The sequence below is a fragment of the Diorhabda sublineata genome, chromosome X (assembly GCF_026230105.1).
Source record: "Diorhabda sublineata isolate icDioSubl1.1 chromosome X, icDioSubl1.1, whole genome shotgun sequence".
NCBI classification, from domain to species: Eukaryota; Metazoa; Arthropoda; class Insecta; order Coleoptera; family Chrysomelidae; genus Diorhabda; species Diorhabda sublineata.
In genome coordinates, this window is record NC_079485.1 from 29,847,154 (window position 1) to 29,875,106 (window position 27,953).

Genomic DNA, 27,953 nt, shown 5'->3' on the forward strand with positions numbered 1-27,953 from the left:
CACTTTCATTGCCAGAGCGTAGGAGAAAACTTTCCTGTGTGACCAGAGCACGCCGATAGACGTTAAGGGTAGTAAAATTTTCGTTGTTTGATAGGGGTGAAACTTCTCACTTCCCTTCTGTTGGTCAATAAGTAAAACCTCAGTCTACTGTTTGCAACCGTTGGTTTGTAAATGCGACGTTTCTATCTCACCCCTTTTGTACATATCTTATTTTATCTTTGTTTTTTTGTTCCTGTCAGTTTATATTTTCATTTTATTCACTTTTTTCAACTTTTACTTTAATTCAATTTACAACACAAGAATAAAGATAATTCAAATTATGAATATCATTATCGGATTTATTTCTTCCTATTACTTTTCATTCCCTTTATGAAATTCTACAACTTTCTGTTCGTTGCAGTAAAGGAAAAATTTTTGTAAAAAAAAAATTTGTAAAATGCAACTAGCTCCAAAGAATTGTTCATTTAGACCTTCCAGAAACTCAAGATATCGTCGTTTTTTTGACTGACTCAGTTGCATGATTTCGCAATTCTCGGTACATGGTACATTAAATCAATCGTAGATAATCTTCATCAAATCTATTGAAATCCTGAAATTTTGCTAGATTAACCTCACAATACGTCAACCTGTGATAGAAAGAAATATTTTTGTTTGGTTTTATGTCTATAATTTCTACATAAGAAAATATTTAAGTAATGTCCATTTTCCATTACATGTATACATATTTATAGCGTCATGCTGATACGACCCTACAACAGACAAAACATGTAGGCAAAATCAATGTGACGGAAATTTGGGTCTCTAGTATATAATTCTAATTCTATGAATATTTTTATATTTAAAAACCATCAAATTTCGATTTTTTATTATTTAATAAACATTTTAGTTGTGATTAAAGTTAATTTAAAAATTCAAATTGATATTAACAAGTTTGGGAAACACAAGAGTTTTGAAGACACTACTTTTATGTAACACATTTGGTTTATCAACGTGTGCAACTTTCTCTCTAACATCCGACCTTGAAAGATCCCCTCTCAAACTTAATAGTCTTAATAAGTGGTCATCTGTGATATCTGGAAACTTTTCAACTACTCTGTGTAACTCAAATGACAGCATATCGTCATCGCTTTTAAGAACTTCGGAAAGCATAATGATGGCTTCAAATGGATTTTCGCATTCTAAATCACTACATAAAGTCGTGAACAGTTGGTTGAATCTACGTGCTTCTTCGGCAACTTTCTGTGCAGCTTTGACACATTCATCATAGGTTTTGAAAGAGATCCTGCGAGACAACATTGCTGTCAAATAACGCCTCCCTACTATGCTAACTACTTGTTCTACTACATATTTATAATTTGCTTCAACTAAACGATTATAATCTTGGAAATAATCTTCAATTGTTACGTAAATTGTATCAGTTGGATTCAAAGTGAGCCACTGGGAGGTAAACAGCTTTTCAAAATGTTGATCCAAGTCTACCAACGGCTCTTCTAATAGATACTGCACAGCTTCGTTTCGTAATTTCTTAAAAAAAATAAATATTTATTAATATCTTGAATAAGTTGAAAATAATTGTATTTATACTTACAATATAAGTGGTTTTGAGTAAACCAAAACTTCTGGAGAGTTCATGAGAAGTGTTTGTTTTAACATATTGCTTCTCTAACTGACTTCCCAACTCAACAAGTTGTAAACAATTATTCACAATGACAATCATGTATTGAGTGAAGTAAACAAGCTAGAAAAGTAAATTTTATTTTCGAATATTCACTATTTTCGATCGTACTTACTTGTTTTCTATCCTCAAAATATTTGTTTTTGAATTCAATAATAGCTTCTTTAAATGGATCTGCAAATGATATGACCTGTTGAATGCTCAAATTTAAACTCTTTATTGTTAAATCCTCGCTAAAATAAAATAATAAATTTCAATATTTTTACACCATACCCAATATAAACGATAAAAGGGGTAGTTTTTGCTGCGGTAATTCAATAGTAGCTTTCCAATTACACACCTAACCGAGCACATGGGTGCGCAATGAGCTTTAAAATTGTACTTTAAACACAAAACGTAGAATTGACATTCTAAGGCAAATAAGGTAATAGCACCAGCATTATATTTACACTTGCTTGATAATATTTTAACTTTTTCTAGACATGTACAAAACATCTGATCGTTGTTTATCACTCGAGTGCTATCTGGAGGCATGGCGTGAATGTAAAAATCCCACTCTGACCTCACAGTATTTTTAAATGTATTATAACTAATTGAAATTTATGACAAAACTTGTTCTTCTATTTCTTTTTAATTTTCACCTGTGTACACTAATATTGTATCATCTGCAAATGTTCTTTAAGATTAGCAAATTGTCAGATAAGAATAAAACATATAACTCTAAAGCTTTTTTTAAAAGTATATCTACGTTAACTACATCAAATGCTTTGCTTAAATCGACTGAGACCCAACTACAATATTTTTTTGATCCAAAGCTTTTGTTACAAAGTCAAAAGTTGCAGACAATGTACTACTTTTTTGTATGAAACAATACTGGAATTTATCATATAATGAATTATTAATCATAAATTGAGTCATCCTTTTTTTAATTACTTTCTCAAGAATTTTCGATGAAACATTTCTAATAGAAATTGGCCTATAGTAACTTACTAATTCTTTGTCAGTTTTATAAATATGACAGATTTTACCTACTTCAAGTTCTGCTGGGAAAACACCCGTAGTTAATGCCATATTACTAGGTTTGTTATTGGGTCTGATATAAAGTCTTTAAGGTTAATTATATCCAAACCATCACTTCATCATGCCCAGGTGCAGGTATAATTTCAGTTATTTCTTCCTCGTTTGTTAACTCTAATCTAGATACTAATTTATGACTAATAAATTCACTAAATATTTCGTTTGTGTCCAAATTATTTAATTTCACCTATTTCTACAAAATATCGGTTGAAATAATTCACAATATCTGTATTGTCAGAGACTTTTTCCCCATTTATTCCTAGACATTCAAGATTTGTGGACTTTGCTGGATTACCAAAATAATTATTAACAAACTTCTATTGCTTTTTGGTATCTGTACCCGCCTTTTTTAATTTTTAAAGTTCTATTGCATACCCAATGTAGTTTTGATTATCAATGTTACTAGTCATTGAAAAGTTGACACATTTAGATTTTTTATTTTATTACTAAACTCATACAAACTGCTTATAGTTAATTACTTTAAGATCAAAAGATACCTTTGGTTTATATAATTTCGTTTTTACATTGCTAATCTTAATTGATAAGCAAGTATGGTATGATAGTGCATCACAATGAATATTCAAAGAGTGAACTAGGTTAAAATTTATTTCGTTTATAACAATAATACTAATACTGATATTGGTCTCTCTTGTTGGTAGATTGTAAAATTATACCTTATAGTTTTTGCTACTTGTAAATTTTGGTCAATCATCTGGAATATTATAATGGGAGCAGCAGTTCGTGAATATGATTCCAGGTGAGGTTCTGTTTGAGACTTCCATTCTTCCTTTTCTGATTTTAGAGTATTTTGCATCCATTCCATATAATTCGATTCAATATTCTGTAAAGAATTCATAATTTAAATAAGTTGTAATAAAAAATATAAATATTACCTTTAAATAGTCTCCCTCTAACCTATCTAATACAGCTTGTGGAAGTAAAGGAGACAAATTTTCCGTATAAACTGCCAAGTCAGGATGTCCCAACATATCTGTTGATTTATAAGTTTTTAAAACCCAAGATAACATTGTTACATATTCATTTCCTTTTAAACCATTTTGTATAATTTCTTGGAGCTAAAAAAAATTTATAAATTAGAAAAAGAAAATAATTTCTATTTAATTAACTCACATGAACAGATAAACCAGAGTGATACATATGAATGTATTTATCCAAAATTTTATAGCTTGGTGGGAAACAAGGGAGACACAATGTTTTAACAACTCTCAAATCTTCTAAAATCATCATTCTTATCAATTCCAAATACCTAATCAACCAATGCTTATTGTCTTCCCTCTCTTCAACTTGAGTACCTTCAATTTTTGAAGACACCGATTTCTCAAAAATTCTAAAAGCCATCTCTTTCCATTTCTTTGGTCTACCTGGTGGTATGAAACCAGTTTGTTTTTGTTGTTTTAAAGCTTCTTCATCGGCTTTTTCTTCCCGTTCTATAATTCTTAAAGCTGTCACAATTACAGTAGGATCTTTTCTAACAGTATTCAAAGTCCTGGAGAGGACAAATGTCAATTGTTTTTCTAAGAGATTTGATAACACTTCCACATCAGCAAAATATGCTTTGAGCATAGATTTATCATGTACTGATTGATTTGGAAGCTTATGCAGTTCAAACAATAAATCGTCTCTCGAATTTTCCAAATCCCTCAAACACTAAACAAAATAGTTACATATTTAATAGAACATTAGAGTTATGGTACACACCTGATGAGTATGTAATAATTTTCCTTCATTTATCCAAGCCTTAGTTTTTTCAACACTCTCTGGTACAGTAAAGATGTGTTTAAGATTTTCTTTGGCTGTTACATATTGTGAATGTTTCATATTTTCATCCCGAACGTCATTTAGGTTTTTGCAGAGATCCGGAACATCAGCAAAAAAGTCACACATTTTCTTCACACTATAATATGTAAGGTAGTAATAAATAATGAATATTTAGAATTGACGATAAATACCAGCTATTAATTTCGGCCACATCCTCAAGACATCTGTGTAATTGATTTAGACCTATTCTTACACCATCTAACTGTTGCTGCATTGCTGATTTTAATTGTGCCTCAACGGAAGCTTTCTTTCTAACATATCTTTGTTTTATTTGATCAATTTTTTCTAATTGTCCAGGCCGGTTGAGAGTATTTATTACTTTAGCAGTAGCAGATAGTTTAGCTGTAGCCTCTAGTTCTCTCATGTTAGTTTTTTCTACAATAAGGAGAATTGTTTTAATAAATCAGTCGATTATTAACTTTGCATATTTTTATTGAAATATTTACTTACTTGTTCCCATTGTTTTATGAATTTAAAGTGATAGCTAAAATAAAATTCTTCATTTAAATACAAACAACATAACCTCTTTGTTAAACGTCAAAAATCCACCCAAAGTATAAAGTACGCTTTGTTTGTAGTCTATCATACATCATTGAGTCAATATTTTAAAGTTTCGCACTTAACTGGAATATATTCCGGAATATCGATAGAAAAAATACACCTAACTTTCCATATTCCCAAAAACAACAATATTTTTGAAATTTTTTAGAAATCCCAAGTAAACGTGAAAATTTTTCCTATTTACTTATGCAACCAATAATACAATGATCTGTAAAGTAAGTTGTATATATTTGAGTATATAATATTTTTGATATACAAGAGATATTTATAATCTGCAATTAAAAAAATCATAATGTATGTATTTTTTTTTGAAAAATATATTTTAAAAGTTTATTGTATCTTAATTGTTATAGCTATTTAACAGGACATAGCTTCTAAATTATAAAATATTGCTTAAGATTCACATAATTTGAATACAATCGATTAATATTATGTAATCGATTAATTCACTTTGAAATTTATGAAAATATTGCAAATAATAATAATTAGAATATTAAAACAGAGGGTCTACTATTCTGTTATGGAAAGTGCAAGGATAAATAATTGAAATCAATTATTTAGTTCACCTATTTTATATTCAATAAATTCAAACTCAAACTACTCATTAGTTTACTTATAGTTATTTATGTAGGTATTATCTGAAAGAACTTTGATAAAATAAAAGTATTGTTCCAAATGATTATAGAATGCAAGTTTAAGATATGCATTTTATATTAGGTTAATATAATATTGATAAATATTTCCTGTAAACTATGAAATCGATTACAGCATTTTAAAGATCTTTCGATTCAAGGATCGAAAAATCATATTTGTTTTCATTCGAAGGAATTGAATTCCGTAAGTAATTCTGTTCATTTCAGTTTGTGTTTAGATCAGTTTGTGGAGAGTGCAGTGTTTTGGTTTTGAGTTATGTGGACTCGCACATGTGATGATTTTAAAGTTCAATGATTTCATTTTCCAAATAATACGTTAGACCTACTTACAATGATTTTTGTCATAATTAGGTAAGAATGAATTAGTTGATATTATTTTCACGGCTTCACTTACATATATAGGATGCTGTGTACATCTCTTGATCTCTCATTTTAGACGAATATGTAATAGGTAAAATCATTAAATGTTGCTCGTTATTTAAAAACAATCCTATTATTCAATAAGTATTGAAATCTACGGCTTGTAAGGTTTTATTTCACATAACAAACTTTAAAGTTTAATAACATTATTACGATAGTTGAACATGTATATAGTTAAAAAGTTGTAGGTAATTATATTAATATATTTTTTACAAATACCACAATCACAACAGAAGTATTCTAGTTTACCTGAGGATATATTTTATAATTTCACAGGTACCTGTAGGTACCTTAGATAGGGCATGTACCAAGTTTTGTAAAGGTACTTATTAACTAAGGTATCGTCTCTACCATATTCTTTCTTGATAAATTGGTTCACATTTGAATGACAGCAATATCCGGGACTTCCATGGATGTTTAACTATCATTATATTTATTTTCTGATGTATAGGAATGCATTAAAAGAATGTTATATTAATTATATTAATGCTACTGAATGCAGATCAAAGGTTTTTCGAAGCTTCGAGATAGAGTTCATCAAGAATATATTATGTCAAACATCTTCATTACACTGTCACTAATATGCATGAATCTTTATTTCAGTTTCAAAATAGATGGAAATAGGTTAGGCAAGTGGTTGATACCAGAGGATTACGATAAATACGCTTTTTAAATTGATGTCAAGCTTATAATGTCACTACATTTTGTAAATATCGTATTTAACAAATTTTCGAGATTTATTTTTTGTTACGTGTCTAGTTAACTAGTACTCTTTCTATTCTACAGTTTATTCGTGTTTGGTTAAAAAACAGACGGCGTCGAAAACCTTGAAGTTATCAGTGACGGTTTTTTTTCTTAATTATTAAACAGGGGTGGCGAATGTTGCATAAACTCTAAAAAAAATTGAGATCTAAAAAAAATATAATTACATTATGAACGTGTTATGTGCGCTTTTTCTATGACCCACGTTATAGTACCAGTGGTTAAAAACAATGGCGTGTTTAACTGGAGAGAGAGATCTATATTCTATTCAGCACAACGCGTAATACGGTGGGTAGATGCCGGGTAAATAACTATTTTCGCGATTTTCTGAACTGTCTTGTTGTTTTGTACGATTTAAATTATTTTCAACATGGTAAATACCAGGAGATTTTGTAAATATACATAAGATGAAAATAGTTTGACACAGAAGACAAATCTTTGTAGAAAGCCTACAATTTTTTACTACTACCCGCCTCTGTGAGTATTTCAGTCGGGATTTCATTAAAATCATCAATAGCAGAAGTTTCTTATATATCCAGGCTTGATTAACCTGGTTTTGTTATATATTAACGGTTTTTAAGAAATATATCTTTGCGATTATATATTCTTACTAAGTAAAAATATCTCGTTGATATACGAGGTCTGGATATTAAATAACGAAACTGCGCGTCTAAAGGGCGCCCTAGGCGGGTGGGGTGAAAAACGAGGAATATCTAGGGTACCTAGATATCTTGTCTATGCACGTTCCAAAACACGTTTCTGTCACTATTATAGTATTTGTGCAGTAGCGGTTTGAAATGAACGTGTTTTTTCTCGTGGAGCAACGTATTAATTTCAAATTTCTTGTTAAATTGAAAAAAACTCCGACTGAGTGCTATAAATTGTTGCAAGAGGCCTATGAGGACAATTCTCTATCTCTTGCGCGTGTTTTTGAGTGGTGTAAACGCTTTAGCGAGGGCCGAGAGAGCACTAAAAATGACCAGCGCCCAGGTCGCCCTGTGACTGTTTCAACTCCGGAAACAGTGACCAAAATCAAACAAATTGTGCGTGCAGATCATCGAATAAGCATTCGGATGATTGCCGAGGCTGTAAATGTCTATAAATACATTGTTAGAAAAATTTTACACGAGGAATTACACATGAGAAAGTTGGTACCAAAAAATCTGACTTCTGACCAAAAGCTCTTGGGTCAACGGATCTGCTCAGAAATTCCTTGAAAGGTTAGAAAAAGATCTACTTTGAAATGGATCCGATTTGAGTAAATGGAGGCGGTAAAGCAAAAAACGGCAAATCTCCTAAAGGTCCTAACCAAAGAAGACTTTCAGCATTGTTTCGATCAATTGAAAAAACGTATGGAAAGGTGTGTGGCGAGGGAAGGGGAGTATATTGAAGGGGAGCATTCGAATTTAGAATAATTTTTATAATAACCAGTCTCGTTATTTAATATCCAGACCTCGTATGTTTTAGTAGCCGAAAGTAATTTTATGTTTTTTTAAACTTTGTCTTTTAGTAGATATGAATTTTTTCTTTATTGCAATTTATTTAACATTGTACTATCGTTTTATGTAATTCATGAAGAAATAATTTTTAAATGGTATGAAGAATACTCCTTTGTATCATAAAGGACGCCGTAAGGTCAAGGATTTAGTTTCTGACTTATCGTCTTCCATTAAAACTTTATTTACCTTTAAACGCGATAACCTCGATGCTTTTAAAAGAGAATACTGATAGCTAAACTACGAGAATTGGAAAAAAATTGCATTGTTGATACATCGTTTGTATCGTTTTTCTATTATTATTTGGGTAGGACGTTGATAAATGTCAATACTATTCTCACTATTTCTAATTCAATTTTCTTTGTTAAGTATCAAATTTGATTACAATTAGCTCGCTAACAAAACTAATAATTACGTAAATTGATGCTTGAAGTTGGATTTTGCATAAAAACAATAAAATATAAATTAAATAGAAATTCAAATTCTAATAGACACATTTAAATATATATTTTGAATAAATTTAATTTCTTTGAAAATCTAGAAATACCCGAGTACGCAGTGCTTTCCATGATCCATGAGTCTTACTTATAAAAAAAGGACATAAATTAAAAAAACTGTGATTATTTGTCAATATACGAGGGTTCCTACTTAAGTTTAAAGATAAATAAAAAAAATATTTATCATAATTGGATATGGCTTTATTTTTTCCAAAATATTCTTTATTAAGATCAATAAACTTTTAGATGCGTAGGTAGGTACCTCCAAAAAATGTGATTTAAACGCGTCAACCGCTTCTTCAGGCGTAGAAAAACGTTGACCACGCAATTTAGTTTGGATCTGCAGGAATAAGAAGAAATCATTGAGTGCCAAATAAGCACTGTTCGGTGGATGACTCATCAATTCGATATTTTGACTGTTCAAAAACGTTTTTGTTTGAATTAATCTGTGTGAACCCGCATTGTCGTAGTGGAGATTGATTCGTCTCATGAGATTGGTCTTTGGTCTTCCTGACCGAGATTTTGGACCACTTAAACATCCACTTGTTTTCCTTTCCTTAAGAAGTTTGTAGACCGTTGATTTTCCTAGACCTGTCATTTTCGAACACATACTTGTTAGATCATCCACACTCACTGAAGGGTACTGATATTTTAATGCACCATATACATTTAAAGCCATGCCTTTCTCGTTAACAGAGAGTGCATGCGTCTTCACTTTATGTATTGGAGTATAGTTTTCAAAGGTCGACATATTGAATATTCACTGAAGTTTTGTAAACGTTTCTGTGACAAACACTGCGCTAGAAATGCAGTTGTGTATTGGAAATTTTCTTTTATGGGACTTTTTCTCAAACTGAAACTTGTCAATAACCATTTAAGTATACCTCATAATTTAATATTTTATTACCCTCTTTCAAAATGTACCTAATTATCATTTTTCCCAGAAAACATTTTACAAATCGTTTTCAAATTAACCTGTCTGGTATAGGGCGTGAAATATTTACTTGTCAACATCATTCCTTTCTTAAAATACCCCAAAGGAATTGTTTTGGCCGATAGGTAAACATAGTTAGAAAATAAATGTTGGATTCATTTGCTAAGGTTTGATAAAATAAAATGTCTTAAATGTGACTACGGCTATGGTGGCCAGGAGATGGATAGATTTATTACTCTACACTCTTTTCGAATGGAGTATAAATGTTCCTGTAATATCGAAGCGTGTGGAACTAAACAGCGACACGCGGTGACTCGAGATGGTGCTTCATCGCCAAAAGTCGTTTTGGGAGCGAATTCTCGGTGCTTCCCAGCTGGTGCGCAATAGCGCACCTTGCAGTCTTTGCATCATGGGTTGAATCCACGTTGAAAGTCACGAAATAATTCGATATTCAATACCATTTTTTGATAAACGTTCCAAGTATCTGTAAACAACTCAAATAGCAGCACTCACTTGACAACATGTTCTGAATACGATCACTCTTAAAAATGTCTCAAACTTTATGTCAGATTTGACATATTGATACCAGTGTTGCCATATCTTAAAACTTATGTAGCAACTCTTGTATTTTAATGGTCTTCCTCAGTAGTTAATAGCTTTAAAAACCAGATAGACTTTTAACATTTAGGTAGTTTGTTGCCTTTTCAAAAAACTGACAAAAGAGGACTTCGATCCTTATGATAGTAGTACAATTTTTATTTTTGTCACAGAGCAGTCGACATTAACATGAAAACACACCATTATTATTATTAAATTTCCCTCAATCGATCAAATTATACTCCATTCATTTAATCTTTAAAATTTTAATTTAAAATCTTTAGCTGTTTTAGTCATACCTTAATCTATCATAGTTATTTTATGACATAAACCATTTACTCTGAGACGTATTCTCTACTAAATGACGTTAAAAAAATCGTTCTAAAACTTTGCCAATAGATTTCCTAATTAGCGAAATGTGCAATCCAAATTTCAAAATCAGACTACCGTAGTAATCTGGAGTGAAGTTATGCGAATCTATTGTGTTCTCGTCTTTGTTTTTAATCTTTTTGGGGTCTGCTGCTTAATGATATTCTAAAGTGTAGTTAAGTAGGCGTCTTAGGCACTTCATTAGATGAAAAAAAAAAACGTCACGAGATATATAGGACTAAACTTTTTACACTTTATTACCAATTTGAATTAGTTATTATTAATTAGAAACAGTTATTAAATTTATTGAAGTGGTGTCTCTAAAATATATATCAAATAACAATCGTATGACTACACGTGCTTCGTATGTTCACCATTAAAAATGTGTCAAACTTATGTCAGATTGGACATATTCACATCAGTACTACCATATCTCAAAACTTACAGGCAACTCTCGCAGTAGCAACATTTTGTACAGTTAAAATCAACTAAAATGATTGATTAGAAATTTCCATTTTCTTCAAACGTTATTTATCTTTTTATCTTGTAGCTAAGCAATTAATATAAAATTTCTGCAAACATACACATTTTTTTTCGAATGACGACTATAATGAATAAGTGGTATTTTATAAATTATATAATTTTCAAACGAACTTCATTAAAATGAACTTTGAACCAGACAGTTCTAGTTATTTAAATTATCGATACATGTATTTTGATAAAAGAGGCCACGGAGTAAACATCTCATTTGCAAGATAAGACCTATTTCCCATAATTGGCATGAGCCATGCTACTGATTGGACTCAATTTCTTCAGTATCTGTGTCAATGGAAGGTAACCAATTTGTGAATACTTTTCATTATCAATATCATGGTCAAATATATACAGACCACAAAAATTATCGCATAACTGGTACTTTACGATATTTTTAATACTTAATTTTAGTCTTTTGGGACAATCTGTATATGTATCAACTTAATAGATATTTCTGGTTTCTTATCATATCATATCAAAAAATATAACAATTTCTTACAAATTTTTTTTGAAGCAAAAATACTGGAGTAAATCGTTTCTGTCTTGGAGAATGCATTGAGATCGAGAACTTTCTAAGCAAATTGTGTAATTGTATAGTGAAAATTTAAATTTATTTCGTTAATAATGGATGTGCCTCAACGTTTAACAAGACATGTGACGAATGAGGAAGCCGCTAGAATCATCGCGCTCATACAAGATGGCCGCAGTCAAAGATACGTAGCCGGGGTAATTGGAGTTCAACAAAGCACCATATCCAGAGTTGTTATTCGCTACCAAGAAACAGGGCAGCTCACCAGAAGACCCGGTCAAGGCCGCGGAAGTATAACTACTGTAGTAGATGATCGTTATTTGATGTTAACGGCGTTAAGAATTAGGCTTACCACCGCTCGAAGGCTGCAAACAGATCTGTTGGCTGCTCGTAATGTCCGAATAAGCCTACAAACAGAGTGCCAGCTAGAGGTCCACGTCTTACCAGAGAACATCGAGTAGCAAGATTGGATTTTGCTCGACAACAAGAAAATTGGAAGATTCAAGATTGGTCCATTATTTTAATCACGGATGAATTAAGATTTTGTCTGTATTCATCAGATAGCCGTGTACCAGTATATAGGCGATGTGGTGAACGGGGCACGATCAGGTTAATTTTTGTCAAACTGAAAGCTTTGGCGGTGGCTCTATCATGGTTTGAGGAAGAATTTCTTTCGAGTGTCGCAAGGAGTTAGTACCAGTGAATGATGGAATACTAAATGCTGACAAGTACAAAACCAATATCCTTGAGCCCCATGTAGTGCCCTATATGCCTCATATCGGTGACAACTCTAAGCTAATGCACGATAATGCTCATCCACACGCTGCTAGAGTAGTTCGGCAGTACTTAGAAGAGGTCGAGATACCCACCCTGAATTGGCCTGCATGTAGCCCGGACCTTAACCCAATAGAGCATGTCTGGGACCATCTAGGATGGCAAATTCAGCAACATCCGGCACCAATAAGAACACTAGATGATTTTCAAAATATTCTTTTTAACTTTAACTGAGAAAACATGCTGTAAGGATACGTCCAGAACGTGTTAAGAAGCCTTCCAAGACGAATGGAAGCTGTAATTAGAGCGAGGGGCGGCAACACACGCTATTAGAAATTCATTGGCTGGTTTTAGTTTAAGCACCGTTCATTTTTTTGTATAGATGTTTTGTACAATTTTTTTGATATTTTCTGATGTTTCTTTTTGATGTTTTGGTAAATCAAACTTTTTGTTCTCTGTAGATTAAACTGATATAAAATAAATGTTGCAAAAGGCGTATCTATTGGTGTTTTAATTCGTAATAATAATAAAATTCGGAAAACAGGCAACACATTTAAAATATTTAAAAAATAATGGGGTGTTTATTTCTATAGTTTTTTCATTCAAAATTACAGACATCGGTAAGCATAAGAGAAGATTGTTAATTTTATTAAAGTATTCAAATGCCTTACAACATAAAGATATCTTATTTCTGTTGGTACCATCACACACGAGAATAAAAGGCAACGAAGAAGTAGACTGTTTAGCCCTAAAATCAACCTCCACTGTTAACTTACCACTCATTATAAAATTTCATAACATGGAAAATCCTATGGACGGTTTCCTCGGAAACATACGGTATATTGAATTCCTAAAAGTTGCTGCTTTAATTCTGATTCACAGGGTGGTAAATTGGATGCATCATAATTGACATATTTTTTAATAAAAGGTTCATTTTCATCATTTGCGTTGTATGTTGAGATGAATTTGAAGTATCCATATAAATTTGGCAATTGAATTTTTCGATTTTTTTAAATATATCATTACTACGTCCAGTGATATGATCATTTCCAATATCTGTTAATGCTTTTTGATATGGTATGAATTTCTTAAGGATATTAAATTTGGAAGATCGTATCAGCCGTCTTAGCAAAGTTGTTGCAACCGCACTAACCCTGCCAGAACTTGTTTTTTCCACTTTAAATATATTAAATAACTTATAGAAAAAGTTTCAGCCTTGTGAAATTACCTTAGTCGAAGTGGCGACCAGCTCTTTGATTATAGCTCGAGACGGTGCTTCATCACCAAAAGTCTAACCGAGTTAATCAACAAACTGCTGTTGGTTTAAAATCCACGTCGAAAGTCATCGCACGAAATCTCATTGCAATGATTAGAAATCGTGTTACTTTAGTTTTTTTGGCGGAGTGTATAAGCACAGATCGTTTATAAATTTTTAATGAACACACCCTATAACTAAGGGTCTACGTTTATCCAAGTTATTAAGCTCAAAATTCAGCAGTTATAGTTTATTTCAGAAAGGTATAGAGTAATAAGACCTCATTAGGTATGCAAAGGGCACAGAGTGATCCAACGAATATTTAAGCCACTTTCATAGTTTGGTATTGATTTCATTGTAAAATCCTTTTTCTTTTTATCATATACAGGTAGTACCACCCGGGTTGGGATCAATATATGGATTTAGCCTATTGTTATCCATTCACAAACACTGAAAATAATTTGCCAAAGGCGTGCCCGTAGGACTCGTAAAAAGGAAAGAATTTTATTTTAACAGAATAAAAATTAGGCATTATGTACATAGAAGGTTAAACGTTACCTGTTAAAAGCAAAACGAAAATGTATAATCTACTACCTAAGTAATTCCTGCACAATATTTCAAGACATACGCCTATGACCGACACCGAAATTGAGCCGAACTGGCGGAATTCCCCATTTTATTACTCTATACTTTTCTGAAATAGACTATAACTACATATTTCCAATAATTATTTATCGAATTATTAAAGAAATAAATAACTGACTTACGTCACAATGTTACATTAAACAAGTTTACATTATCAGAATTGACAAGAAATTGCGTTGAGATTTATTTTATTATCGAAACATAAAGTAATGGTGGTAAAAATTGTTATTAGCAAATGTGAGAGTTTCTAATGTTTCAGCTTTGCGATGATCTTACGGAATGATTTCCACAAACTTCAATTAGATGAATCATACTATTATTTTTGTTTGAAATATGGTTACACATGATTTGATATACACTACCATGCAATAGTTTAGAAACAAAACAATAATTGCTGACAACAAAAATGTGTTTTATATCAAATGTCACTTGGGAGTTATATTGTTTTCATACTCAATTTTAAAAATGTATTAAACGATTAATAATAATTTAAAAAATATGATTAATTGAAAAAATTGAAATTTTTATTTTAAATAAATTTAAAGGAAGAAAAAACGTTTTTTAAAAATAAGCCCTCATTATTTGTTAATAAAATGAACTGGAAAGTTAAAAATAAACTCTAATAAGAAATACAACACTTTATAAGTTCTTAATTATATATTTTTAACACTAAAACTATACACCTTAATTATTATTGATACTTTCCGTTTTTATTATAGTCCCAATTTCATAATTACGTGTTATACAGGGTGTCCCACGACGAGTTAAAACTATCTGTATTTGGCAAAATACTTATAGTAAAATCATGAAAATGTCTACGTTTGAGTTTTCGAATACTATTTTTTCAACTAAAATTTTTTCAAATATGGTCGACTTCCGACTGTAAAGTTGTTATTTTAAATGGAACACCCTATATATTAATACATTTTTGGAATCTACGTAAAATTTAAGCATACTTTTGTCTAAAAACTTTTTTCGAAAAATACATACTTTTTGAGTTATTAATTTTTTTGTAAAAAAATTATTTTTTTACGCGTATACCGTTAAAGATATGAATGATTCTATTCGGTTGCTTTTAGCAAGGTCAAACGTATTTCACTTTATGTTGAAAAATTTTCCATTTCATACAGGGTGTGTATAAAAAGTTTTCAAAGTTGAACTCCATTGTTACAATTTTACGATGACATATATAAAATTAATTGAGAATAAGTGTAACTTCCTATCCAGAGTTTTATTACAACTGTACTGAAATATACTGAATATACGATGGAATGAAACGAATTTTAATTATCATAAACAAATTGTTCAGTAGTTTCACTAATACAAAGAATCTTTGAATTGGCATTTCCTGATTGAGAACGTGTCGTTTTGATTTAATTCAACATGGAATTACACGGTTTTATTGTGGAAATTTCATTTTCAGGCATTCTATCTCATACAGCTGCCGTACATTCAAAAACAGACAGCTCCCTAAGCTTTGTTCCGAAAAATGGTTCATTTACTTGGCTCCTTTATTAGCATTTCAAGACGTGATCAAAATATTTATTTCGATCCCGACTCACTCCCACATTTAAACGGTTTGCACTGTAAAAAGTATTTTAAGATTTTTTATCGTTTTTGTTGAAACTATATCGATTTTTTACTTAATTTCGGACTGCAAACATACGAGGGTTGTCTGAGAAGTGTCCGACCTTAACTTCCATCAGTATAATTCGAGAAATTTTCAGCCATTTTAAAAGCTTAGTTTGACAAGTTAGTAGTTGTGAAGATTTTTCTATAAATGGAAAAAATTGAGCACAGAGCCGTAACTCAATATTTCTTTTTAAAAGTTATTACAAGCATCGCTGGACTTTTCAAGAAATGCACTATTGGAAATATTATCATGTATAGTTCCCACGGGGTCTCTAAGAAAGGCTGCTTTTACCGAGTCGCTCTAAACAACCACTGGGAGTTTATTGAATTTTATGAACTAATAAAATATGCAACTAACTCAAGGTTTAACTAATGAAAAAAAAGGAAAACCATTTGTATTTAGCATTAAAAGAATAACAAAACAATCAGAATATTTTATACATTCTATGGGTTCATTTGTTTGCGAGTTTTAGATAATCTAACATCTATAATGTCTTGGCGAGGATTACATCCAGTGATACAACCTCTTATACGTCATATTAGGTCTATTAGCTAACTTTTTTTCAATCTTTTTGGGTTTCGTGGCGTTAACAACTCCTCTAGTAGTGGATTTAGTGAGTTCCTTTAGTTTTATGGTGTTTGATGATCCTTTCTTGGATAACTTCTTGTACAGTGGGCACTCCCAGGTCCAAGTGAATGGTGTGATTTGTTACATACCATGGAACATCTACTAGTTGACGGAGTATTTTAGATTGGGATCTCTGAATAATATCTGTATTAGATTTGGAAGCGCAACCCCACAGCTCTATTCCATATGTCCAGATAGGCTTAATGACAGATTTGTAGATAAGAACTTATATCAAGTTGTTTTCTTTTTTTTTTGTGATGTGTTGTTTCCAGTTAAGTTTTTTGTTTGAGTGGATTCCGTATTTTCCGTATTATTCAACTTAAATGGAGGACATGTAGCCTTGCGTAGCGTGAATGCTACACTTTTTGATTTGGTCCCATTTTTGTAGCCACTCCTCTAATTGGTCAAGATGAGCCTGGACATTCTTTGCTGCTATTTGTGGTTCTTGATCAGTAGGGAGAATGATTGTGTCATCAGCAAAAGTTGCTGTTGTTTTATACTGTGTCTCTGGTATATCTGATGTATACAGTATGTAAAATAGCGGCCCTAGTACTCTACCCTGTGGTACCCCTGCTGCTATAGTAAAATTTTCGGACTTTTCCTCATTAACTTTTGTTTGGAAGGTTCTGTTCATTAAGTAAGATTTCAGAAGTGGGTAGTATAGTAGTATAGGGGAAGAGTTCTTTTAATTTTGTACATCAGCCCTTGATGCCACACACTGTCAAAAGCCTGTCCGATATCAAGGAAAAAAACAAAAAAAAAACAAACCGGTAAATAGTTTTTGGTTTCGAAACGATACTTATTTAGTAACAGCGTATAAATAATAATAATTTAACAAGTTCGTGCAAGACCCTAGGCACATACACCAGAAGTCGTATTAATTCATCCCTTTGCACGTCTGAACAAGTCCCCTCTTACGATTGTGGACCCACATTTTTTTAACGTCAATGTAGACCCCTGTAGAGTCTCCTGGACCACTTTGAGAATCATTGGGTGAAATAATCAAAAATTAATATCTCGAAAAATATTACCGGAAATGAGTTCAAATCTACTACTGTGAAGGCGATATTAAAATTTTCTAAACCATGAGGAACGGTAAGTAAGTCGTGAGTCTGCCGCATATTTGATTAAAAATTTTGAAGAAATTGCCTCTGTCTGAAACAAAACATAATCGAGAGCGTCTTAAGAGAAATTCAAACTAATTCTGTGCAGATGTTCAAGATGTCGCTTGCGGCAACAAGTAATATTTAGAGATCTAAAATGCTATTTTTCGGTATATTGATTATCTACTAAAGAGTTTTCATGTTGACATAAGAAGATTATTTCGTTTTGATGAACGTAAACTCCTTAGATCGCATTATTAGTTTCCTTTTACTGTATTTCGCGTTCCTCTCTTTTAAACTCGGTTGTAATATTAAAGCAATACTGCAAAAAAAAGAGCGGTATAAATCTTCTAGAACCAATTATCTTATAGATTATTTTTTGATTTATTAGTGAATTTCAAACATTTTATAATTCGTTGGTCTTTGTATACGTTGCATACGTGATGTGTAAATTAAGTAATGAAACTTATAACCTAGCGTTTTATCTGGCAACACTTTATACGACGCGGTGCGTTCTGAAAATGAGTGACGTGGATTTAGAGCTAACGGAAATTCTATTCAGCATGACTACGGAGATTATTTTATCCAATATCCAAGTTTGTAACATTTTCAGAAAAAAGGAAGTCGATTGCACATGAACTATGAAGGGAAAGACTTTCTTTTTCACAGACAGAATCCGGGATTATATTCTTTCAGATTACCGGTTGACGATGATCATTTATGTAAGCAAATTTCGATAATAATTAATAGCATTAATGTTGTTTCACAGCTACCTTATTTGCTTGATTTTAGTATAGCCACTCACAGCCACTCCTCGGGCCCCATTTCTCAGGGATATGCTTGCGCTCTTCATTATAGTTCTTCACTTATCAATCTCAGATTATAAAAACCCTTGCCGACAATTTTATTCAATCTACCATAGGCGTAGATACCTCATTTTATAAATTTATTATTTTTATAAATACTTCAATTATAAAGCGTAAATAGGCGAGTAAAATGTACCTGCCTGTAAAGAAGTTTGGTTTAAACAGGGCACAAGACGTGAACTGAGTCCTTTTTGTACCCCATTCGTCTATTAGAACTTCGTTAATCTCACCGAGCCACGCCACTGCTTGTCGCAGGCCGTCTAGCAGGAATAATTCAAAGAAATTGTGTACATACGCCTTCCGACAGCTTCGACCAATAGAAATGTATTTATGTTTACGAATCGATGTTTTCATTGGAAGAACTATACCAGTCTATTGGTAATGACAGTAAACTCTGGAAACAGTAGACTGACTCAGCATGTTCAGCGCGCTACCCACTTTCTGGCAATCTCGCAATAGGATGAACGCTTGAGCAGCTTTATGACTTGTGGCCATTTTCAGGTAGAATTCTTGTTGGTTGTCAACTGAAATGTGTATCTGTTGATGTTTGACAGCTAGTTGATAGGGGCAAGTCAGGTAGATAACCTTTTATAAGGGTCACTTATCTTAATTAGCACTATTCTAAACAAGCACACAAAGGGTGGTTATATAACATTTTGGTGGACTCTGCGAGCAGAAATATTACAAGATTTTATGTCATTTTGAAGCTAATGCCATTAGCTTTCAGATTTTAATAACATAAATGCGATTGCAGGGGTGTCGCCTAATTTTTTTGCTCGCGATTATACATTTTGATACAATATGAAATTTCAATTTAAAAACTCTGTAAAGTCTTTTATATTAAAATAATGCTTTCATACAATGAATGAATTTTTTGGAACCAATTTTATAATGGAAATTTTGAGGTTAGGAAAAAATTTATGCTTTTTTGTACAGGAACCCTTGAAAATTTTGATGTTAGGAAAAAATAGAAACCTCTTTTATATAGAATTTTGTGCTCTAAGTTTTATGTCCCGGCAGTAATTTCGAAATCCTCATGGATTTCGAGTTATTCGTGATGCAAAATGTTTTTGAATACTTGAATGAATATTACGGTGAAAATTTTTAAGGTTGTGGAAAAATGCCTGGGAACCAATTTATGGAGAATTTTACGCTAAACAGTTTTGGCACCGGCTCTTTTTTCGAATTCAACGTAGTTTTCGAGTTTTTAAAATGTTATTTAAAATGTTTTTGAGTACAGGAACCCATGAAAATTTTGAGGTTAGGAAAAAATTCTTAAAGACCAATCTGTAGAGAATTTTGTGCTGTAAATTTTTTGTTACAGCACTTTTTTTCGAACTCCTCATAGTTTTCGAATTATTCGAAATATTTTAAGGTGAAAATTTTAAGGTTAGGAACAAAAACCTGGGGCACTTTTTTGTAGAGAATTTTGTACTCCACATTTTTTGTTACGGCAGTTTTTTGGAATTCCTTATAGTCTTCGAGTTATTCGCGTTGAAAAAGTTTCAAGTCCCAAAATTTCGAAGAATCTAGAAAATCAAAACCGCCCAATTTAATTCAAAGTTTTAGTTCAAAATTGCCTAATTTGCCTGTACTAGTACCTCAATCGGAATGGAAAAAATGTTTCGACAATTGGTTCAAACTCACGCAAAAGTTTATTGTTCTCAAAGTGAAAATTTTGAAAAACAATGAAGTCAAATCCAATTATAAATATTTTTATTTGTCTATCTCAAATCTTAAGTAGCAACTTTCGTATGTATAAAGTTGTAAACGAGGTATGAAAATTTTCATTCTTGGACGAAACTGAAAAGTTTTTGGATTTTTACATTTTGAACACACTATATTTGCAGAAAATAATTCATAATAAAACTATTTAATTAAAACAATGATAACATTATCATTCCGAATGAGTAATCCGAATACACGAAATTCCCGTACACGTCCAAACATTTAAATACTGGAGAGTTGTAAAGATTATCGTCATTTCACCATAACGATTCCGATGAAAACGAGAGCGTATCAAAACAAATCCCGCGGTTAGTAGCAGTTTGTTTATTTAATTCCATACATATCGTGGGCTACATTGCTAATTAGTTATTTCATTAAAATCATTCAAGTTTGTAGTGCTATACAGTGCAGTTGCTAAAAAATAAAAAATCACTTTGTTTTTCAACACGATTTAAAACGAGGTTAGTTTTATTTTATATTTACTAATATTTAAATTGGTTTAGTTTTTACGAAATTTCTTTGTTCAAATAAAAATATTCTATAATAATTTTGAGGTTACCTTACTGAGAGGTTTGAATAAAATATATATTCTAGTTTATTATATATATATATATATATATATATATATATATATATATATATATATATATATATATATATATATATATATATATATATATATATATATATATAAGAAATTTTATATACGAGGTATATCCACAAAGTAAGTTTCGTGTGTAATCTCTATCAGCGGGATCGCAATTCCGAGCATCTTACTGATAATTATTTGAATGCAATTGATATTGACAAATGGACACCAGCACTGACTTGAACTAAAACGAATCGTGTAAAATCAGCAAAGCGAACAGTTCGACTGAACTGATATGATCGTGTAAAAGGACCTTTAGTTTGTGCATGCCATTTTTACTATTACGCAGGTCTATAAATAACGGAAATCTCATCTTGTAAAGATGAGATATAATAGACGCCCCACTGTGAATTCAATAGAAATCAACTTGTTCTGGTCCGCTTCACAATATTTAATTTTAAGAATCAGTAAATCATTTACATGTATAGATAAACAACAACATTACACAAATGAATGAAAGAATACTTGAATAAAAACTAATTTTTGTGAACAGTAAAGTATGTGGCAACCGTGACTTCAAGATCTACCATCAACAAGTCGATTTGCAAATTCCTTAAACGTCCTACTAGAGCCTAGCACAGAGAGGGGCGAAACAGTTGAAAAGAGACGGCAACATCTATCAACAGATACTTAAAAAGTGTTTTTCACTGTTTTCAACTGACTTTGTAGTCGAGGAATCTCCAAAAGAATTGCTATCCAGGATACAATGTTTTCGACAAATACTTCTTAATCTACATAAGAGTTTTTTTAAAAATCAAACCTGATAGGCTAACTCCAATATGCGAAACAGTATGTTCACATCAAACATGATGCCAAATCGTCAAGGTATTCTTGCAAAACTCAAAAAGGAAACATATCCTTGAGGAATGTTCAGTATGAACACTGAGACAATTAAAAAAAAAACATGATTAAAACAGTGAATAGAAGACAAACAGTGATGGAAAGTAGTCGTTTCATCAAGTAGAGAAACGGAAGGAAGACAAACCTAACCATTACTTGGATGAAACATAGTTGGACGGCACCCTATTCCAGAGGTAAAGGGGAGCAAGGTTGGATGAATGATGCATTATTATCAATTTCGAAGCAGCCTAAAGATAGCTCTTCAGATCATCACCAGGATATTGAAAGGACCATTCTCGAGTCTTGGTTCCAAGACAATCTGCTACCAGCACTACATATAAACAGTGTAATTGTGTTAGATATCGCCTCGGATCATTCAAGACAATTTTGTAAAATTCCAGCTAAATATTCCTTCAAAGCAGACACACACGAGTTTCTGGTTGAACAAGATTCATACAAAGAAGCTACTCATAGAGGTTTTAAGAACAAAAATAAGTTACAAATAAAGCTAAAAATTCATCCATGTATTTAATTTTACTGAAATTATCTTCGCTTGTTATATAAAATACAATTCTTGATGATGGGTTCCTTATCTACTTTTGTAAGCCGATTATGGTCTTACAAAGTTAGAACATCTGTGATAACATTTTCGCTATTCAATGACCAGCGTTACATTTGATTTTCCTTTAATTTTGCACAATTCAATGATAAGTTATCTATAATTAAATTAATATGTTTTTAATAGTTTATTTAACGTCATTGCGGATCAATAACAAGTCGCGTATTTATGTATGTAAAAAAACGGTGCCGTGTTTATTATTGAAGAATGATTAAAGACAGATGTATGTGTGTATAAAACAAGTAATCGAATCCCAAGGTCAGAAACTTCGTTATATTTTTATAAAAAATTCCATGAGAGAGTTTTTTGATGGTCCTTCAAAGCTCGCGTAAATATTGCATCTAGCATTTAATGTGATGATCGATGGTCATATGAATGTCCGTCTATTTGGTTAGTTTGATTTCTCTCATTATCCTATAGCTATATTAACATTTCATGTCGAAGAAAATCTCATAAAACCGAAATTACTTTTTGTGTGACAGTGTTAATTTCTTTATCTAAAGAGCAAGTACAAGCGGCTATTATACTCGAGCAGTACGAGTGGTGTCTGCCGTGTATAGACGCCTGTGGATATTGATCTTGAACTTCTGTAGGTTATAGTATCGTTCTTTGGTAGCTGATTTCACAGACTTGCATCTATCCAAAGAAAGGAATGGTGAACTCAGAGTTGATGAGCCGCGTCTGCCTATCGAGTACGTCTAGCACAAATATTGCTCTAGGTGAGATTATGATTGACAGTTCGGAAGAGCATGTGCCGAATCGGCGACTTTTTTCTCAGCTCTTAGCCAATCCAAGTTTCTGATCATCTCTGGATAGCCTATAAATCGAACTGCTCTCTTCTGTATTCCATCTTCAGGACATGTTTGGTAGCCAAGCTCCAAATGTGCGAGCAGTATTCCAGAGATGGACAAATATGGGCCTTGTTGAGGATTAGAAGCTATTGTTGAGTATATAACTTTTAAGTTTTAAAAAGAGCTCCAAACTTTTGTGATGCTGCTTTAGCTAATTCGGCCTCGTGGCTCTTCCAGGACATACTGCTCTCAACCTCAACACCTAATAAACTAATTTGCACTGATGGTATGATAGTTTTTGTCTAAACAGGACCAAATCTTTAGCCGCAGTGTGAGCTTTCTTTATGAAAACAGTAGTCTGCATGAAACTCAATCAAATTGTTTCCACCCTTTATCAGGATGCGGCAGATCTGAACAACGACACTAGTGTGCTATCGTCGGCGAAGCTATAGATCGGGTTAGCAATTTTGTCAATTAGATACTTGATGTTCAGAGTAGGTGAGTCCTGAAGGCTATTGATTGCATGTCCAAGCTAACGTGGAAATGCACTAGCTAACAGAAACAAAAAAAAGCTTCTGTGACTACCAGTACCTCAGAAGCATCAGAAAGCAGTCAGCTTTGCTATAAAAGGTGCAAAAACTCCATATTTTGGACCAGAACCCTATCGTGAAATCAGAATTATATGGAGAAACAACCCTAGCCCAAGACAATCCAAAAAATGTATAATCATATTAGCGAAGAAGTGTGAGGAACTTCTCGTAATGTCCAGAAATGACATTAAACTGGAGGTCGTTTTTCAGGTTACTGCCATTAAGAAGACATAAAAACCTCAAAACATAGTTTTGTTTACTTTGGAAGAAAAATGAGATGCAGAGTCCTGTACAAAATATCTTCTAGGAGTACACTGTATTTTGCAGTTTCGTTACTTTTTCATAAGGATACAAGGTGAACGAATCGCCCAACTTATTTTGAGTAGGATGTAGATTTTGTGTAGTTACGAGTGTAGAGTTAGAAATTTGGCTCTACATAAAACCTGATCACGTCTTAACAAGAACAAATTATTAAAAAAAACCTACGAAACTGAATATTATTATTATTATTATGGATAATATCGTAAGAAATAAATTTTAGGGATCAAATAGTTCGGTATTTTTGAACCCGATAAGGTTTCTCTTCAACTTGCTCACTAGAAGGCTTTCGCGGCTGTTGTCCTTTGCCTGAATCATCATTGCTACCTAATGTTCTACCAAGTCGTCCTTTTGGCATCAGAATCAGTCGGAGCAGCAAATTAAATCTGATGATGTCAACCGCATGAGCGTGCGAAACGTCAGTTATTTTCTACGAGGCCGTAATAGACGAATTTTCCCATCTGATTAATTTCGTTTGCTGTAAATATTTTTTCTGTTGCGCTGCCACTTCAATAAAGTATATTTTTGTTGTCTTTTGAATTCCTACTTTAATAACATTCGAAAATGCTGTTCTAACTCATTTTTCTGAATTTCATATACCGAAAAATAAGTAAATTAGTTGTTTGCTTCTGGCAAATTTATTCTCAGAATCCATTTCCACATTTTTTAAACTCGTTTGCGAAGAAAATCAACGATAACATTTTTCATTTTAGTTGAGTTTCTTTTTGCGAATGATTAATGAAAAGATTATTTCTCAAGCTCATCTACAAAGGATAAGGCTCTTACTATAAATTTTAATAACTTTGTAATCTGATAAAGCTCTTCTAAAATTACCAGCCTAGAAGAAAGTTAAGTCGTGAAATAGTGATGACTGGTATGTTGGATATGAAATTTTTTGTGCTTTTGATTGTTATATAAAAATGACTTTTACTTTTTTTACGAGCAAAATATCTAAAATAATCTATTGAAATGGCAACATTGGTTGAATTTATTGCAGTAGGTCGATTATTTACCCACCATTAAATGCAGTAAACACGCAAACCATGACCTGTACACTGTTAGTGTATTTTTTATAATCAGATAACAGTGAAAAATTAATTGTTTTTTTTTTGTTTAAAAATATAATTTAAGAAGTGAAATTTTGTTTAAAGTCGTTTGAAGTGAATCGAAATATCAAGTACGATTTAGGATGACTAACTATCTTTTATAGGCCAAGTTGTGGAATGTTTTTGATGCTGGAAACAGAAACGAATAATCCGGGAGCCAGGTGAAAATTTGGTTAATTATCTCCTTTCGAAAGATAATTGGTGATATGCATCAGAGAGTTATTTATAAAGGACTAGTGAACATCAACTGCGGCTCGGTGGATGGGATAAGCGGCAGTAGCTAATTGTTAATATTCTGCTGTGATATATAAAAAAAATCATCTCGCAGTGAATCGAGGAAAACCTGCTCAGCTGATTCAGTAGATGCTTCCGCTTAACTCTTACGTAATGACTTCCAAAGTATCAGCTGACGGTTTTTCCACCGAGATATATCCAGCTGACTTATGTATTTATTCACAGTTACATATAAGCTAACATCAATAAAATTTTCATTTTAGAGAAAATCTCTTGTAATATAATTTTTTTTCATATTCGAGGCGCCAACTGACGTATATTACATTATAGTGTAGTGAGCTAATTATTTTGTTTCCTCGAGAAATTGGGATAGTTACAGTTTCACAAATTTTTAGTTGGGAGGAAATAACCAAATTTCTTTTTTTTTCTCATCTCATCCCACCCACCGAGCCGCAGCTGACGTGTTCACTAAGCTTTATTATTATATTGTATTTCTGTTGCTGGCTCCCGGACTATAACAAGTTCCAAAGAAATCGAAATATTCGCCCTTAGGTCTATACGTTTCATACGCTCAAACGTATTCCACTCTAAAGCTGATATCGTATGGTTTTGAAAGTCTCCATCAACTTCTTGAGATGATGAAAATTGCTATCCGCGCATCTTTTGTTTGATAGTGGGGAACAAGGAAAACTCATTGGGCGAAAAATTTTTCCTCACTCCAAAATGTTCATACAAAATCGATTGTATTGCAATCTATGATACCCTAAGAGACGTCTTTATGTGTCTGTGAGTCACATAGATGTTTCTCGGAGTGACAACCAATTTTGGCATTGATCACTGACGAAATTCAGCAAAACAAGACTTCTCTGACGGAGCTTCATTACTAAAAGGAGGAGCGCACGTTCATAGAGCACACTGGCACAAAACTTTCGTGCATTTAGCGCACACTATTTGTGTCGAATCCGAAATATCGTTCGAGCGCACAAGAAAATTCGATCTGCCGAAGCGAGTCCTGGAGATGGGCAACCATACTATCTTTCGAATAATTATTATCATTAAGACAAAAGAAAAACTGTCAGCAACATCTAAGATTTTTCAAAATGAGCAAATGTTCAAATATACTTTTGTTTCAAATTAATTATATTCACCTCAAAGTACAATTATGTATATGATATAAATATATATAGAGGATCAAATCTAAGGGGCTCAATATAAAACCTTTCATATGCCTACTCCACGCTCATAATTAGTTGAGGGCTCAATACTTTACAATGCGAAAAAATGCACAATCACTTGCCAATTGATATCAAATCCATAACATCCTTCGCCGCATTTCGCAATAATTGAAGGACATATTTACTGGAAAGAGCCTTCTACTCTATAAATGACTTTTGTTTTGTTAATATTTTAGGATTGCCCTATAGGTAGTTTTATTATCTGGTTCAATTCCGACAATATATACATGTAAACACATATAAAAATTCTCACATGTACATTTTCAAAGGTTTTGTTGTTATTTATTGTAGTTTTCTTGTGTATACTTAACTTATATTTAAATTTCATTTTATTTGTCTCTCAATTTAGTTTTTGTGTGTTTGTTTAGTGTGTTTAGTTTTTTACAAGCTTTTGTCTACAATTCTAAACAATTTTTTGAGAATAAAGTATCTTTCTCTCTTTTTCTCTCCCTCCCTTTCTCTCTCATTTTCTCTCTCTCTCTCTCTCTATTATCTTAACTGAGTGTTTTGAGGTTATCAAGTATCTCAAAATTCAAATCAAAATTGTATCGCGAGATTACAAACAGCGAAGTAAAACATAATTGTCATTTGTCATGATAAAGCAGTTTCAAATCCTTACGGATTGGCCTACAAGGATATCGTAACAATAATTTTACCATCGAAAATATATTACATGATTTCAGAACTATTAGAGCATTAAACCCAAATATCACTGAATTATTGTTTTATTTGAAGCGTAAGACAACCGGTATTATTTCGAAGTACATAACAGTATCTCAAGGTTCTTTCATATTCTTACCGTCTAGTCACAGCCTTTCGATTATCAAAAATTGACCTCAACGCACGGCAAACACCACCAAGAATGAAAACGTAGCATTCGCATGTTTTAGATTAATTTAAACAAAAAAAAAATATTTATAGTTACTATCTAAACAGTTTTCCGAAATAGGTCAGGTTGTTATTTAACCTAAATCCATTATAGGGTGATTACAATCAC

At 32.2% G+C, this 27,953-nt stretch overlaps 2 protein-coding genes across 7 annotated transcripts in view; one reads left to right on the forward strand and one right to left on the reverse strand.

Moving 5' to 3' along the window:
• Positions 1–191: 191 nt before the first annotated feature.
• On the reverse strand, positions 192–27,808 carry LOC130451509 (exocyst complex component 3). 2 transcript variants are annotated; one of them, XM_056790566.1, is made up of 9 exons: positions 5,042–5,354; positions 4,723–4,966; positions 4,472–4,667; positions 3,884–4,420; positions 3,646–3,828; positions 3,427–3,593; positions 1,791–1,908; positions 1,589–1,738; positions 192–1,524 (listed from the first exon to the last, which is right to left on the reverse strand). In XM_056790566.1, the coding sequence occupies exons 1-9, from the start codon at positions 5,049–5,051 to the stop codon at positions 904–906; spliced, it is 2,226 nt and encodes a 741-aa protein (XP_056646544.1). In that variant the 5' UTR covers positions 5,052–5,354; the 3' UTR covers positions 192–903. The 2 variants fall into 2 exon arrangements, with proteins under 2 accessions (XP_056646544.1, XP_056646545.1); XM_056790567.1 differs by lacking the exon at positions 5,042–5,354 and adding an exon at positions 27,756–27,808 and having other exon boundaries at positions 558–1,524.
• The window catches only part of LOC130451508 (furin-like protease 1), a 105,009-nt gene continuing 83,055 nt past the window's right edge, over positions 6,000–27,953 (forward strand). The window contains exon 1 of one of the 5 annotated variants that reach the window (XM_056790563.1): positions 6,000–6,156. The gene's annotated coding sequence lies outside the window, so the exon portion shown is untranslated. Of the gene's footprint in view, positions 6,157–20,521; positions 21,036–27,953 lie in introns of those variants that run through there. The other 4 variants (XM_056790560.1, XM_056790564.1, XM_056790562.1 and 1 more) reach the window with 4 other exon arrangements.

What these genes read in the sequence shown, in the direction of transcription:
- LOC130451509 (XM_056790566.1), bottom strand. An exon ending in AATTATTACATACTCATCAG is followed by an intron (nt 4,421 to 4,471) that starts GTGTGTACCATA and finishes TATTTTGTTTAG; the next exon opens with TGTTTGAGGGATTTGGAAAA. An exon ending in CAAGTAGCAAAAACTATAAG is followed by an intron (nt 1,909 to 3,426) that starts GTATAATTTTAC and finishes ATTTTATTTTAG; the next exon opens with CGAGGATTTAACAATAAAGA.